The sequence below is a fragment of the Bradysia coprophila genome, unplaced genomic scaffold (genome assembly GCF_014529535.1).
Source record: "Bradysia coprophila strain Holo2 unplaced genomic scaffold, BU_Bcop_v1 contig_358, whole genome shotgun sequence".
NCBI lineage: Eukaryota > Metazoa > Arthropoda > Insecta > Diptera > Sciaridae > Bradysia > Bradysia coprophila.
In genome coordinates this window covers 5,910,214-5,924,827 of record NW_023503616.1, presented here as the reverse complement: position 1 = coordinate 5,924,827, position 14,614 = coordinate 5,910,214, and the positions used below count along the sequence as shown (strand labels likewise).

General features: G+C 35.0%; 1 protein-coding gene across 7 annotated transcripts; it reads left to right on the top strand.

The window, feature by feature from the left end:
• The first annotated feature begins 1,584 nt into the window (after positions 1 to 1,584).
• On the top strand, positions 1,585 to 12,776 carry LOC119081419 (E3 SUMO-protein ligase PIAS3). Of its 7 annotated transcripts, none has more exons than XM_037190322.1 (13): positions 1,600 to 1,884; positions 5,289 to 5,752; positions 5,822 to 5,972; positions 6,034 to 6,277; positions 6,336 to 6,441; positions 6,504 to 6,632; positions 6,693 to 6,844; positions 6,909 to 7,009; positions 7,662 to 7,788; positions 12,010 to 12,108; positions 12,187 to 12,280; positions 12,417 to 12,575; positions 12,648 to 12,776. In XM_037190322.1, the coding sequence occupies exons 1-13, from the start codon at positions 1,795 to 1,797 to the stop codon at positions 12,652 to 12,654; spliced, it is 1,923 nt and encodes a 640-aa protein (XP_037046217.1). In that variant the 5' UTR covers positions 1,600 to 1,794; the 3' UTR covers positions 12,655 to 12,776. The 7 variants fall into 7 exon arrangements, with proteins under 7 accessions (XP_037046223.1, XP_037046222.1, XP_037046217.1 ...); XM_037190323.1 differs by having other exon boundaries at positions 1,601 to 1,884; positions 12,456 to 12,575; XM_037190325.1 differs by lacking the exon at positions 1,600 to 1,884 and adding an exon at positions 4,347 to 4,568.
• The last annotated feature ends 1,838 nt before the right edge of the window (positions 12,777 to 14,614 follow it).

Genomic DNA, 14,614 nt, shown 5'->3' with positions numbered 1-14,614 from the left:
GATAACAGTTCACAAAACCTATTCTACGTCAATTGTACTACTTAATTTGGATGTTACTGAAATTCAAACACCAGTCATTCGTCAGTTTCAAAATTACGATTTTTGTAAGTTTTGGTAAAAAGGTGTTATTTAAAGTGACTACCCCTCTTTACTTGATGCTAAAATGTAATTATAAGGCGACTGTTAGGTACATCATTTCGATTAGTAATCACTTAACGTTAAAGCAACGAACATGTTTATCAAATTTTCGTCAACTCTGGTTGTTTTGCTGAGCTTCGTAAGTTTAGTATTTTCGGCGCTTTCTCACGGCCCTCCATCAGTTCATCCAGGTTTTACTACTTTTATTATTTCAATCGTCCTTTTCTATAAATATAGTATCATAGATCACCCCGGTAAGTGTTGGGACAACGATAAAACAGAGGCATATGAAGTAGGTGCTGTTTTTACTATACCGGAGTGTACTGGAGTAACTTGTTTGGAAGGGGCCGTTCATAAATTACGTAACGCTAGAGGGGGGAGGGGGGGGTATGAGGCAAGCGTTACGGTTCTAACAAAATTGGGTCAAACTTGACCCTTTTAGCGTTACAGACCCGGGGGGGGGTCTGAAAAATGTTGATTTTTGCGTTACGTAATTTATGAACGGCCCCGAAGATTTAAGCTTCGAATATGCATCGTAAGAGCCTAAAGTAAGTTTTACTGTTCTAGAAAATTAATTTCTATTTTTTCTTGCAAAAATCAGATGTGGTGTTATCGGAAGGTTGCTAGGAATCTCGCGCCGCGTCATTCACAATAATTCACATTTTGACACATTTTGTATAAGGAAGATGTCACTTTGTGAATTATTGTGAATGACGTGGCGCGAGATTCCTTAACACCTATCGGAACGTCACCACCGTGTTATGTTGTCAAAGGAGACTCAAGTTTGCCATATCCTGAGTGTTGTCCTGATGTAAAATGTGATTAAAGTTTCAACTGGAAGACGTTGTGTCGCTGAGGGTTATCGTGTCAAATGAAATTATATTCATCTGTGCCAGCAACACAACAGTAACAAAATGTGATTGACATTGTTTGACCTATTTGGTGCCATAAAGTAATTTCGTAGGAAAACTGTATAACTATATATTGTAAAATCGTCAAAAATAACAAATACGCATCAAAAAGACATCGAACAGATATTAAAAAGTATTTTTTTCAGTGTGGTTGTTTATCTCGGCTTCGCCTCTGGTGAACAAACTTTAATTTCGAATTTTTTCTCTAGTTTTTGTCCCTTTGTATGAAAAATTACATACGCATATCGGAACATTTTAAAATGTCAGTTAAAAATATCTAAATTTTTGGCGGACTTATTGCGTGAATTGCCTTAAAATCAATCGTCGGAGACACATTCGTAAATAACTCGAAATAACTACTTCATAACACTATTGATTAAAGTGATAAGTCTCCTTTTCGTCCCCTCTTTAACTTTTTATCCTTCATTGTATAAATGACTATTACTCCTGGACTATTACAGCTAACGAAAATTTATAGCACTAAAAATTATAGCAAATTCAAATTATAATGCTCCTGTCTTGTCCATAAAAATTTGCTGTCAAGGCGAGATAAAAAAATATAAATCAAAGTTACAGAGCGTCGATTATTTTGTTTGGGATTTGTGTCTTTTTAGTGTATAATTAAAAAAAATTGTTTTGATGACACCAGTGCCAGAACTGTTCTATGTCCGATTTCCGTTGTGTAGTTTAACGAAATTATTTATTTTTATAACGCAATCTTCTTAAACATTTTGTTCAACGAAAAATGCGTCAGACAAGGTCTCAAACGAGAACGAAAAGTGTTGCAGATACTAACGGAAATAATACGAAATCACTGGAATACAGTGAATTAAAGGTGAGTTTCTGTCACAATAACCTAATTACTAGTTTAATAGAGTTATTACTAAGACGTAACCATTCACAACAAAACTCCATTGGGTTGTACGGGAGAAGAACAGTTTTGAAGGTTAGAATTGCCATCACCACTCTTTAATTCAATATAGAGAGGACAGAATGATAGAATCGGAATGATTGACGTACCGAATGATGTAGCAAATAGATGTTTGTTGTTGCATTATGGAACCGACTCAGGTTTGATAGGCCCGATGAATTACATCTTTCTCATAGTGATCTTCTCACCCTTACCTAGTTGACTAGTGTAGGTGCCCAAGCCCACGTCCTTCCACCTAATGGGTCTACTTGGCAAATAGGATGTTGTTTTCTCTTTGCTTCACAAACATCTTTTCGTAGTACTGTAAACAGGTAATAATTCTATAGAATCTCAAGTGGCTGCTGAGCAGTTTTTTAGTCGTTCGGCTTTCCAGTTTCGAGAAGAATAATTTACAGTAAGTCTTTATGGTGAGCAAAAAAGACGCCTTAAGAAGAAATAGAAAAAAATCATATCCCTGTAGTCTTCAGAAACAGACCATAATAAAGCAAGATCTTCATAAATCGATTTCTATGGCAGAGTTGTCGAATTTTCAAACGATCGATATAAAGCTATGTCTGTTAGGTTTGTTACATGAACTGCAAATTGACACCTCACTTTCGATTCCCGGAATATGATAAATGCTGTTGAGTAGGGAAGACTGGAGTATTCTTCTTTGTAATGTTGGCAAAGATTTCTCTTACAACTCCCATGTCCACTAGCACAAACTCCATTATTTACACTAACAACATAAAGTTTCAGTTTCAACAGAATTCTAAAGTTGATATTTTTATATTACGGCTGTGACGGGATATTATGCATTATGCCATAATTAGCTAGCTGTATAGTGTAAATTATCGAGCATACACAGCCATAGGATATACATCAAATCTGCTTACTTTCTTGTGAAATTGGTTGACTAGTTCAATAACTTGTGTGATCTCTTAACCATTTATATTTACTCCTCCGGTTAATTCTTTCTTTAACAAACTTTCTAGTTTTTAAATGAATTTCATTAGGGGAATTCCGTTCATTTTATTTATATTGAGTATATCGCGTATATTCTGAGTATATCCAGTATAACGAGTATATCTTCGTATATATATCGAGTATAAGTCGCATGTCGCATTTTTTACGCGATGGATTTCGATCAAATGTCAGTGTGAAGCTTGCGGTCTCAGGAGTCTGGCAAGGTAATTAGTTTTTCAATCGGACTAATATCGGCTGAGCGATAAGACTATGAAATCATGTGCCAATCACATACAAAAACCAACATTTTCCAAAGTCTTATCGCTCAGCCGATATTGGTCCTATCAATACCCTCTCTAGCAACCAAACTAGGAAAATTAAGGTGGTAAAACTGTACAGTGTATTCTGTCATAGAAAATTTTACACTTTTAAAAATAAATTAAATGAAGTATGTGCAGTGATGTCATTTTTTGTGTTGAAAATATTACGTCTACTCTTACCAATTCGGTGTTCGAAAATGAATAATTTCTGATTGTGACGTGTTGTTTTGTGTGTTGCTCCGTTATTTTGGTGTTCAAAAATGAAATAAAGTTTAAAATTTACCTTTTTCGTGTGACGTCGATATTGCTTTAAAAAAAACGCGGCACGGCAACTCTATTACAAAAAAAGTCAGTGTCACATTTGTCAAAATAAGGTGGTATTTTGACTGCCACAAAACGAAGTTTGGTTGCTAGAAAGGGTATTGGTCCTATTGAAAAACTAACTACTACACACTGGCATGTTGTTTGATCGAAATCCATCGCGTAAAAAATTTCATTTTTCCAAATGTGGCAGTTGTCAAACACATGCGACTTATACTCGATATACGGAATATACTCAGAATATACGCGATATACTCAGTATAAATAAAATGACGGAATTCCCTTATTGTTTTTGGTTTTAGCACCATATGTTAATATCGTTCTGCTCTGTCTGCAATAGAACTACCTTTCTTTGATGAATCCCTAATATAATATGGTGCTAGGGTATCCCATTTAAAAATTGTCCTTGGCGCCAAAAATTGATTCCATTAGGAATTTTACTATCATCTGTAGAAATACTTGGCGGTTGAATCGGTTGAATGATATTAGGGAAGCCCGCTGATGTATTAGGAATAATGCAATCTATCCCTCTTAACCAAACAACCACATACACAATTATGTTCTTCACAAAATTGACAACCTAATCTGTTCGAATAGTCTATCTGTTCGAATAGTCATAGGGTCGTCAAACGAAACAGATGGATTTTTACAAATAAGTTAGTGTAGAAACTCGTCGAAAGCAATTAACCATAATTTCGACGATAAATGTGACTATCTATTCAACTCAGCGACGCTATGTTGTATATCCATAAAATTTCACCGGCATGATTTTTTACATGTATTCACAATGACACTTGAACAACAACATGGCTGTCTAATTTTTTATTGTATGATCTGATCAACGGTGTGGCAGTATTTGCAAAAAAATTAGTGTTTAATAACATTCTCAAAGAAAATGCATATAATAAGTCGACTAAGTGCAAATAAAAGTATTACATAAACTTCAATTTAACGACACTTGTGGGCTGCTGTGATAACCAGAGGCTTTTTCAATGAGTTACTGTGAGTGCCAGAAGTGAAGCGATGTGTTTAGAGACTACAATTTTATTTTGATAGTTATTGGTGATTTTACTCAAATTCACATTTGATAGATGTTATTCAGCTGCTGTTTGCAATTTGTTTTTCGCTCATAAACACATGTATTCGGTTGTAGCGATGAAATGTTTTGTTCTGTTTAAAACTACCATGACTTTCAATCAACAACCGTACAATGGCCCATCGGCGGCCATTTAAATTAGTGTTTAAGCCCCACATCAATAGCTGAATTGAGCCATAACAGTTCAATAGATCAATTGCACCCGCACAACCACCAACATCAGTGATGTTACCTTTGTCTGACTGAAGTTGTTTTCGTCAATGTAACGAATGGAAAACAATTTCATATTTCTAGTTTCGTAAAATTGCAATTTAGCCAATATGTCGGACCTTATTGTTGCTTGTTGGGGGTGTTATTTGTTGGAATGGAAATCGATTTAAAGATTTTTTCCGTTCTTCGGTATTTTTTATGATTTTTTTCTACTTTCGAAGACCTTTAAAAACATGATATCTTTGACGTCATACACTCAAAGGTCTTTGCGTACACTAGTAAAATTTGTCTCAATGACCATTGACATGTTACCTCAATCCTTATGATAAAGAAAATGACCGACGGTGGTTTTAAGAAGCCCCTGAGGATGACCCGTTCATTTTTATTAATTTTTTTTTTCAATAATTTTATTGCAGGCCATAATCGACTCATTCAGCAATAAGGAATTAAGCGATTTGCTTGGCATCCCAACAATCCACCAGCACGTGGCAAGTGGTCTTCGACAACGTGCATTGTCACTACTCGATACATCATTTCCAACCGCTCGCCGTAAAATTAGAGAAATACTTGAAAACCGCAAGGTGACAATTCAACCACTGACATCGCAAATGTATCATCAGGACGTAAATATGGTTTTATCACAACAAGGCAACGGAGCGACAAATCATCCAAATGGTACAAACAATGGCGTTGTTGTTTACAATCAAAATACGCCACAGACACAGAGCAGCATAGTGCTGAAAAAATTGGCATTTTTCGAGGTGATGGGAACATTGTTGAAACCGACCGAATTGTTTGCATCACATGCGCAACGAGTACAGGAATGCAACTACACGTTCACCCTGACTCCGCAGCAAGCCAATGAAATATCGTTAAATCGGTACGTTCAATTTGACATGCTACATTTGGAACCGTCTCCTAATCTTCCAATTTCCAATTTTTTTTACAGAGACACCCGGAACGTTTCCAAGCCTGAATTTCTCGTACAGGTGCAGCTTCGGTTCTGTTCAATTGAACCTCCTCCTTCCTGTGAACAACAAGATGATTTCTTTCCACCAAATATTGTAGTAAAAGTCAACGCCAAAATGTGTCCTCTACCGGTATGTGAAGTGACAGAACAAACAAAAACAAATTTCAAATTTTCACCAAAAAATGTTCCAGAATCCAATTCCGACTAATAAACCAAATGCTGAGGCAAAGCGTCCGCCCCGGCCTGTTAATATTACACCGTACGTGAAAATATCACCAACCACAATAAATCAGATCAATGTATCATGGTGTTCGGACTACAATCGACACTATGTGATCTCTGTCTATTTAGTGAAAAAGCTGTCGTCGGCACAACTCTTAAATGGAATGAAAACAGGACAAAAAATTCATTCATCTGACGCAACTAGAGCAATGAGTAAGTAATTTCAATTCAGACGTTGATTCGTTGTGATTTAGAATTTGCGTTCGTTTAGTAAAAGAAAAGCTGAATGAGGACGCAGACTGTGAAATTGCCACGACTACGCTTAATGTGACATTGGTGTGTCCATTAGGAAAAATGAAGATGAAAACCCCTTGTCGGTAAGTGAGACTGTTACACTTTATTGTCATCTTTTTCTAATCGAAAATGTTGATTCCATCAGAGCATCAACATGTTCGCATTTCCAATGCTTCGATGCTGAAACCTATCTTCAAATGAACGAAAAGAAACCCACATGGAACTGTCCGGTTTGTGATAAACCAGCACCATATGAAAAATTAGTGATTGATGCGTAAGTGTATAGACAGGATTTGATACATGCGTTTCCCGACTAAACCGAATTGTCCGACAGATATTTCCAAGAAGTCCTGAGTTCGGCCGACACAAATGAAATTCAGCTAAATAAAGACGGTTCGTGGAGTACACATGTGGTTGGCAGCGATGCGCAGAGCTTAGACACTCCACATAAAAAATATCAGAGCGTTGACATTTCAGACGATACGGGTAATTTGTTTGGATGGTGCGCTATTTATCTCTCGTATTTCATACATTACGTTTTCCGTTGTAGACATCATTACGGAAACGGAACATATTAGTAGAGTTGCACCAATGGCCAGTCTGAATGAACCTACTATTAGTACGACAACGACCACATCAACAGTACCTGAGGTGAGTTCGCCCTAACAACTTCAAATCATATCATTTTCCGATTTCAAAGCGTTTTGAAATGATGAGCTTCAGTGAACTGTAGATTATGAAATGCAGGACTCAAACAGAACACATTTTCAAGAGTTTCACGAATTTCACCGATGTATTGAAGCGGGGGTGGAAATAATGTTTTCTTCCTCATAACTGAGTCAAAATTTCCCAAAAACTTAACACCGGGTCTTCCGGGTCCATACATTTTTCGGTGGTTTGTTCGGCGAAGGTTTGATTTCCCGGCAACCAAATTTTTGGCGCAAATATTTCCCGGTAACGAAGTGACCAGGATATCGCATTAGTTCTCTGCCCGTGCTAAAAAATGGATCTGCATTCGGCAGAAGACATGAGACCCGACCAATCGATTGCATGATCTACACAACATACTTCGCCGTCAAGATTCAGTTGAAGTTATTTTGCTCGGTCGTGATGAGAAATAACTTCATCAGAACGGAAAATATTGAGTGATTGAACAAGCAACTATAGGCATTGATTGTCGTAATCGATCAGCCACTTTGACGGTTCTCATGTCTGTTTGCAAGGCATTCATTACAAAAGGAATATTATTTTGTTTTTCACATTTTCGATTACTCATACGATTCAATCATTATGTTACTTGCAGGTCGATCTAACACAAAGTGATTCAGACGATGATGTGCCAATAAAAAGGAATCAACCACCTGCCAAGCAATTAGTTTCGAATCCACCGACTGTTGCTGCTGCTGCTGCTGCTGCACCGCGAACAAATGGTAGGTTTAGATTTAGGACTCGCGAAAAAGTCATTAATTACAATGAATAGATTTTCTTTCGTTAGGCGGCACTCAATCGGTCACTATTTCGAAGAAGCGAAACCGTTAAAATGAAAAATGTTCCCATCTTTTTCCCCCATTGATTAAACTTTCGATTTTTCTTTCCATTTGATTTCTTATTACACTTTTGTTGATTGTTGATTTTCCTTGATTTATAAGTGATTAAAAAAAGAAACACAATTGTCGTGATCATGGCCCAGTCCATCCGTAGATTGTAATATTTATTGTCGTCGGTTTATAAGGAGCATGTAAATTTGTTAGATTTTGACTTGCCGAAATTTGTGTTTAATTTCATGCATTTCATCTTCACCGAAGTGAGATTATAAATTGATTTTATTGTTCACGAATTAGAAAAGTTATAATTGATTGACCGAACGACATTCGAAAGTTGCACACCAAATTAAATGACATTTCTCGGCCAATAATGACTGTAATAAAATTCCAATTCAAATTCCATTGCAAAATGTGTTTTTTCTGCTGTTATGGACTGGAATTAGACCATGAATTATACCGATTGCTTGCGACATTTTATCGAAGAACCGTTTCAGGTATTGAAGGGAAACCCCTCTCCTCAACCTGAATTGAAATAATTAAATTTGTCTATTAGACAGGTTACTAGTTGTTACAACAATCAATCTTGAGCAATACGTCCAAATAGAAAATTATTTCTTCCCAATATTTTCCGTAAGACTGAACCTTAACGACTGAGGTTCCCTGATTTTTTTCTTTGAAAGTAATCTGGGATTTTGGAATGAGTCAATTTTTGAAATTTAGATTACATGGTGTAGAGTGGAATATTTAGCGATGTTAGTCTTTGAGTAAATATAAGCGAAAATAAACAGAACCCTGTGAACGATCACCACAAGTGATAAGTGTGTACCATGAGATATCGAGTAGCAAGATTAAATCACATTCACATCTGGTCCATTACCATAATAAGAAACAGAAACTAAAATCAATTAATCCAACTTGGATCAGCTTATGACTTTAAATGTATTAACCTTTCATTATCGGCAACCGCATATAGCCACATTACGATGAAATATGTTGCTATTCCTTTGGTCTAAATATTTTTGAACCGATTGATGGAAAAATCTTTTACATCATTTGTTGTTGCTTTTTAACAAAAAATACAAACAATGTTAGTTCAGCTAGTCTAGCGGAAGTTCATCGTTATCGTCGCTTCGGAAAGGTTGTAACACAAAATTGTCAGTTTCACTTTCAATTGAAAACGGTTTTTTTTCTATTAATTCTTTGTACCAATTCCGAAGTCTCCCGAATTTTAAAGAGAGTTAGATGTTTGGATCAAAGATATTTTAACGTAATACTGCGGACGACGCAGGTTGTAAAATTGACAGGTTGTAAATAGTCACCATGTCATACTATCCACATTGGCTTGATCAAATACAATTCCCATTGACTGATTATAAGCAACATAAAAATATGTTCTGATTTCGTACGTCTATTATGTATAACCAACCACCAAATGTTTTGTTGGAAGATATTACTTTTACAACTTTCCACTCTAGTTGTCTTATGATTTTTTTTTATTAGTTTCGTGTAAGATAAAACCACATACCAAGTAAACGAAAGAAAATGTTTTGCAAAACGAAAATGTTTAACGAAATTAAATTAAATTGATTTTACTCAATCGGTTGGTGAATGTAATTTTTTTTAGTAATTGTATGTAAACACATAAAATTAATTTAATTTAATTTTAAATTCATCTTTCATTATTTTGTAAGGAAACATTTTATGCATGATGACCATAACAACTGTTAAGAAATCATTTCTGAAACAAAAGAAGAAAAAAAAAATAAAACAAAAAAAACTTTATTGTTAATGCGGTTTATTTATTACAACTATTTAAAAGAAGAACAGAAAAGAAAAATGTAAAACATGAATCTGTAAATAAAGACTTAATTTTCTTTAAGAACCCATAAAGCTGCTGTTTCAATTTATGTGTCAAAAAGTTTTCATTTTTTTTTTAAATTTTTGTTGAAATGGTTTCTCGACAGTAAACACAAATTTTTGTTTTAGTAAGTTTTAAGCAAATCAATTTATTTTGTATTGGACTTTGATCGAACTGTCAATAATCCATTTCTAACAAATTGTGTTACGACGCTCATTTTCATTTGTGAAAGTTTCATTTTAGTACCCTGAACATTTCCATTTGCGTCCAGGCAATGCAGCTCTGTAGCAACCGCTTTCACCTCGTTTACAAAATTAGGAGGCCGAAAATCGGATAGTGTCCGCTTTCAAATTAAATTACTCTGTATGCGGTTGCCAGAGAGCTGTCTGGGCCTAGTAAATGCTTACTTGTCAAAAATGTACATACCACCCCGTATACAAACTTGCAAACCTATGAACATTTCAAATCGAATTGGTATACAAATAAATCGTCAAACAATTGAACCGAGCCGTTAGCACGACAGTGGTGTTAGTTACTTGTTGTATACGGTATTTAAGTAGAGCGAGATGGAAAATCAACTCGGGGTCTGCTGTGATCGATAATACAAAAGAATCTGACAGCAGACCCCGAGATGGAACAATAGGTTGTCGTTTCGCCATCTTTCTTACTCAACGCGTTGCCGGTTATTGCGACTCATCAACTTTAGGCACACCGGAAAGCTCTAAGGGAGTCGAAATAAATTTCCAAAAATCAAAAATTTGGAGGTATTCCTCGACTAAAGGCTTAAAGTGCCTAAAGTGCCTGCTCGAGCATTATCCGCTACGTGTTAAACACTCTATACGACCAGAAGCAAGTTACACTGTTATACACCACTCGAAATTTTGGTCGTAGTGCATAGTTCTGTCTACACTGAAGTCATTGGTCCATTCAGTAATTTTCTATTTTCATGGTTTTATTCATTCCTAAAGTGAACCAGTTCTACTAACTTTGAGAACATTGCAAACGATGATGAATCATTAAAATTGTGGAACGGCACAATTCAAATATTTGAATTGATATTCCTGTAATGCTGTCGATGCATTCCTAATCAAACAGTCTTACATTTATCGGCGGTATATGTCTCTTCTCTCATAAATGGAAATCTTTTACTTCATTTACACTTACGATTTTCAACAGAATAACCTTTCAGAAAAGGGCAAGAGTATCGCGGTACATTAATTAAATCGGTTTCTTAAAGTATTGCTTAGTGTTTCATCAAAATCTTGTACTTCGTTTGTTTTAGCATACATTTTGTTATAGACTCTAGTCATCAGCTCATCACTTATTTATGAAATCGTTGCCGATAACAGATGACTATAGTCGTTTCTAAAAGACTACATTCATAAGTCCAAAGTAATCATACCTCATCGACCACTTTTGTCTTCTATACCGTAAGTTGATGACCAAACGACGAGTATATGAATATCTGTTGGTAGCTTGAAACTAGAGCCACGAATTTTAATGAATTGAACCAATGTTACCCTCGGTGACACAATCAGCTGTATAAAACTAATGAAATAAAAGATTCGTGACCTATTGATGCTATGCTTCAAAAAACAAACCTAAAAATGACACCAATGATTTTGACATCAGTGAATGAATAAATACTGAACTATGAAAAATTGCAGTGCCTAAATGTAATAGAAAAGTTTTACTGTTAAATGATACGTGAATGAAAAAGTAAATTAGCAAAATGAAATCAAAAATCAATATCAGGTCTGAATATTTTAATGACCTCTCACGGTCATTTCTCACCTTTCATCTGCTATTGACAACGACGACCAATATATACTTATGAGTTGTAGATAACAGCGCCTGTCTATCTATCAACCATACTTGAATCAAATTGATAATTCCGATAAAACCGTCCTTATGATAAAACCTTTTAGAAACGTCAAACGTTTCGCGATATATTCATAAAAATCTATTACTTCTTTCGTTTGAATTAATCCATTGATTTTGGTATGAGATCTTTAACTTCATTTGTTATAACTTACATTCTACTATATATAAGAATGTCATTGGGAGCTTGTCGCTTATTATTGTCGTCGCTGTCAATAACATATGACCAGCCTTTTCTGAAAGGTTATGAGGAAAGCGTAGTTTGTTTAGCTTTTTCAACTTGTAAGTATAAACCAGAAACGAGTTGAGAAACGAAACGAATTCATTATTTCGCTAATCCGAGCAAAACACTTCACATATCATTGCAGATACGTCAATAATCAGTTTAGACTCACCCACACCACCTTCATCACCCGTTAATAATATGTCATCAAACTTATATGTCGATACACCACCGTCTCATTTGAGTAAGTTCGAAACCAAAACGAAAATTTTCGATTTCATCACGGCGATAAGAATTTCAATTTTTCTTTTCTTATTTACAGTTAATACAAATTCCGGAGTATCGTCAACCACCCATAACAACTGGACAAATCCAACTTTGAATTCGCTAACCAACAATCATAATTTAATGTCCAGGTAAGATATTACAATCGATTCTATTGTTAATTTTGAACAAAATCTTTCTTTCTGGTGGAGCGTACCTAAAGTGTTTTCTAACTTAACAACTGAAATGAAACAATTGAAAATTATTTGTATGAAATATTCATTGCAGAAACGTTAGTGATTTAAGTCGTTATCTCAACACTTTCAGTTCACCACTCCTGCAGGATCCACTGGGTGGTGCATTTAACGATTTCTACCACCAAAGACAGTTACTACAAAATAATTCGCCGATAATGTATCCCTATCCGTCTACAGACGATGAAAATAGGTAAAATGAAGGAAAATTAAAAATGTTTGAGCAAGACCTTTCCTAATTACTTTCTCTCTTTTCGTTTGGCAGATATTAAACAATTACGGCTGGCAGTAGGAATTGGAAAACAAAACGAACATGTTGAAGTATTTTTTTATCGATAGATTAGATAGCATAATGATTGAAAATGGAAGCAAAATATGTAGCGTTGTACATACGTAAAAAGTTTGTTTTTTTTGGTAAATAATTTGATGCAACTAGCCTCCTGTACTGAGAAGAAGCTTTTAATGCGAATAAAAAAAAATATTTTTATTTTTCAACAAAGTGAAGAAATTGCTCCACCTTCTGACTTATTATTAAATTTTAAAACAATAAAATTACTTTGATTAATAAAATTAGCGTAAGTCGTCTGTCGAATGGGAAACTCAGATTTTTTATTGGTCTCTCAGAATTTCAATAGATCGAAAATTACGCAATCTATAATTTTTCTATAATAAAAATAAGCCAAAATTGAGTAGTCGGCCGGGAACATGAAAGGAGACAGAGATTAACTGAATTTCCTAAATTTATTGCAAATTGTCCACGCATCGCAGCGAATCCAATCTTCCAAGCAAAACTGCTTACATGGTTTTACCAATACCACACGTGTGTGTACCTATTTCATCCATATAAAGTCCTACAATCATTTTTGTTAGTATAATGAGTGGACCAGCTGAATAACGGCTCCAGCTCCAGCAAAGTTATGTCTGAATTTCACTGGCATCCGAGCAAGAATCCGAAGAAGTAAACAGCATAATTAGTTTGTGTCCTTTAGAATATTGTAACCATATTCTTCCATAAATTCAGGTACCACACAATCAGAAGTAAATAACTCTGTAGGCTTACAAAAGGGGAAACTAATTATGTTGTTTGCCTTCTTGATTTGCTTGTAGTGTTTTTGAAGGAAAGGAATGGGTAAACCTTAACTTTCTTCAGAAATTCTATGGAATTTAACTGCAAACTTGAAAAATAAAGTGGAAGATATCTACTGTTCAGTGAATTTTTTTCATATTTACTGTGGCCAATTTGATGTATACGTCAATGATCCTCTTAAGTTGGTTGAGTGAGTAATAGAGCAGTTTCTTTGTGGTGGCAAAAATAAAATAAAATTTTTTCGACAAGAAACATTTGAGTGGTAATTCAATTCCGTTAACTTATAATCGGCATTGTCGTTTCGGATAGTGTTATAATATTTAAGGTTTTTTTATATACAAACAGAATGTTACGATTTAGAAGCTGTTAAGTGGATAGGATAAAAGTAGAAAACACTGTGTGTGTATTTGAAACTGAAATGTGGAACAAAAATATGAAATGTACTGTACAAAATTGAAATTATAAATGAATATTTTATTAATAGAAATTGTTTTCTTCAGTGTGATGAAGGAGAGATGATGGTCCGTGTTAAAGTTGGTTTGTTCCACCATAAACAATATCAGAGAAAGTATCCATTTTTTTTTCGTATGCAACACATTTTAAATGTAGTTGTATTCAATACGCAACAATTTATTCGAATAATTCAGGATGGTGGTATAATTAAGCACTTAGCCAGGACAATATCTCCATTAGAACGAACAAAACAGAATGAGTCAGGACGGAAGACATAATTCTCTGATAGAAATTTATGTTTCATTTACGTTTCAAGCTGATGCTTACTTGTCATTAACAAAGAAGTCGTCAACTTTTATTGAAACCAATTTACTGTTGCTCTGTTGTTGTACTACCATTCTTCAGAGAATTTAACTTAGATATTTCAAAGTTTGTAATTTATTATTGATGGATATGCTGTGTGGACGAGCAACCTTCTCTAAGAGGGCATCCCACTTTGTTTTATAAATAAAAGAGGAATTCCGTTCATTTTTCTTATACTCGATATACGCTCGTATATCCAGTATATCGAGTATAATTGAATATACTCCGTATAAACCGCATATCTTTGACAACTCACCTGAAAAATAATTAAATTTTACCTCGACGGATTTGGGTCAAACAAACTGCCAGTGTGAAGCGAACAATCTCAG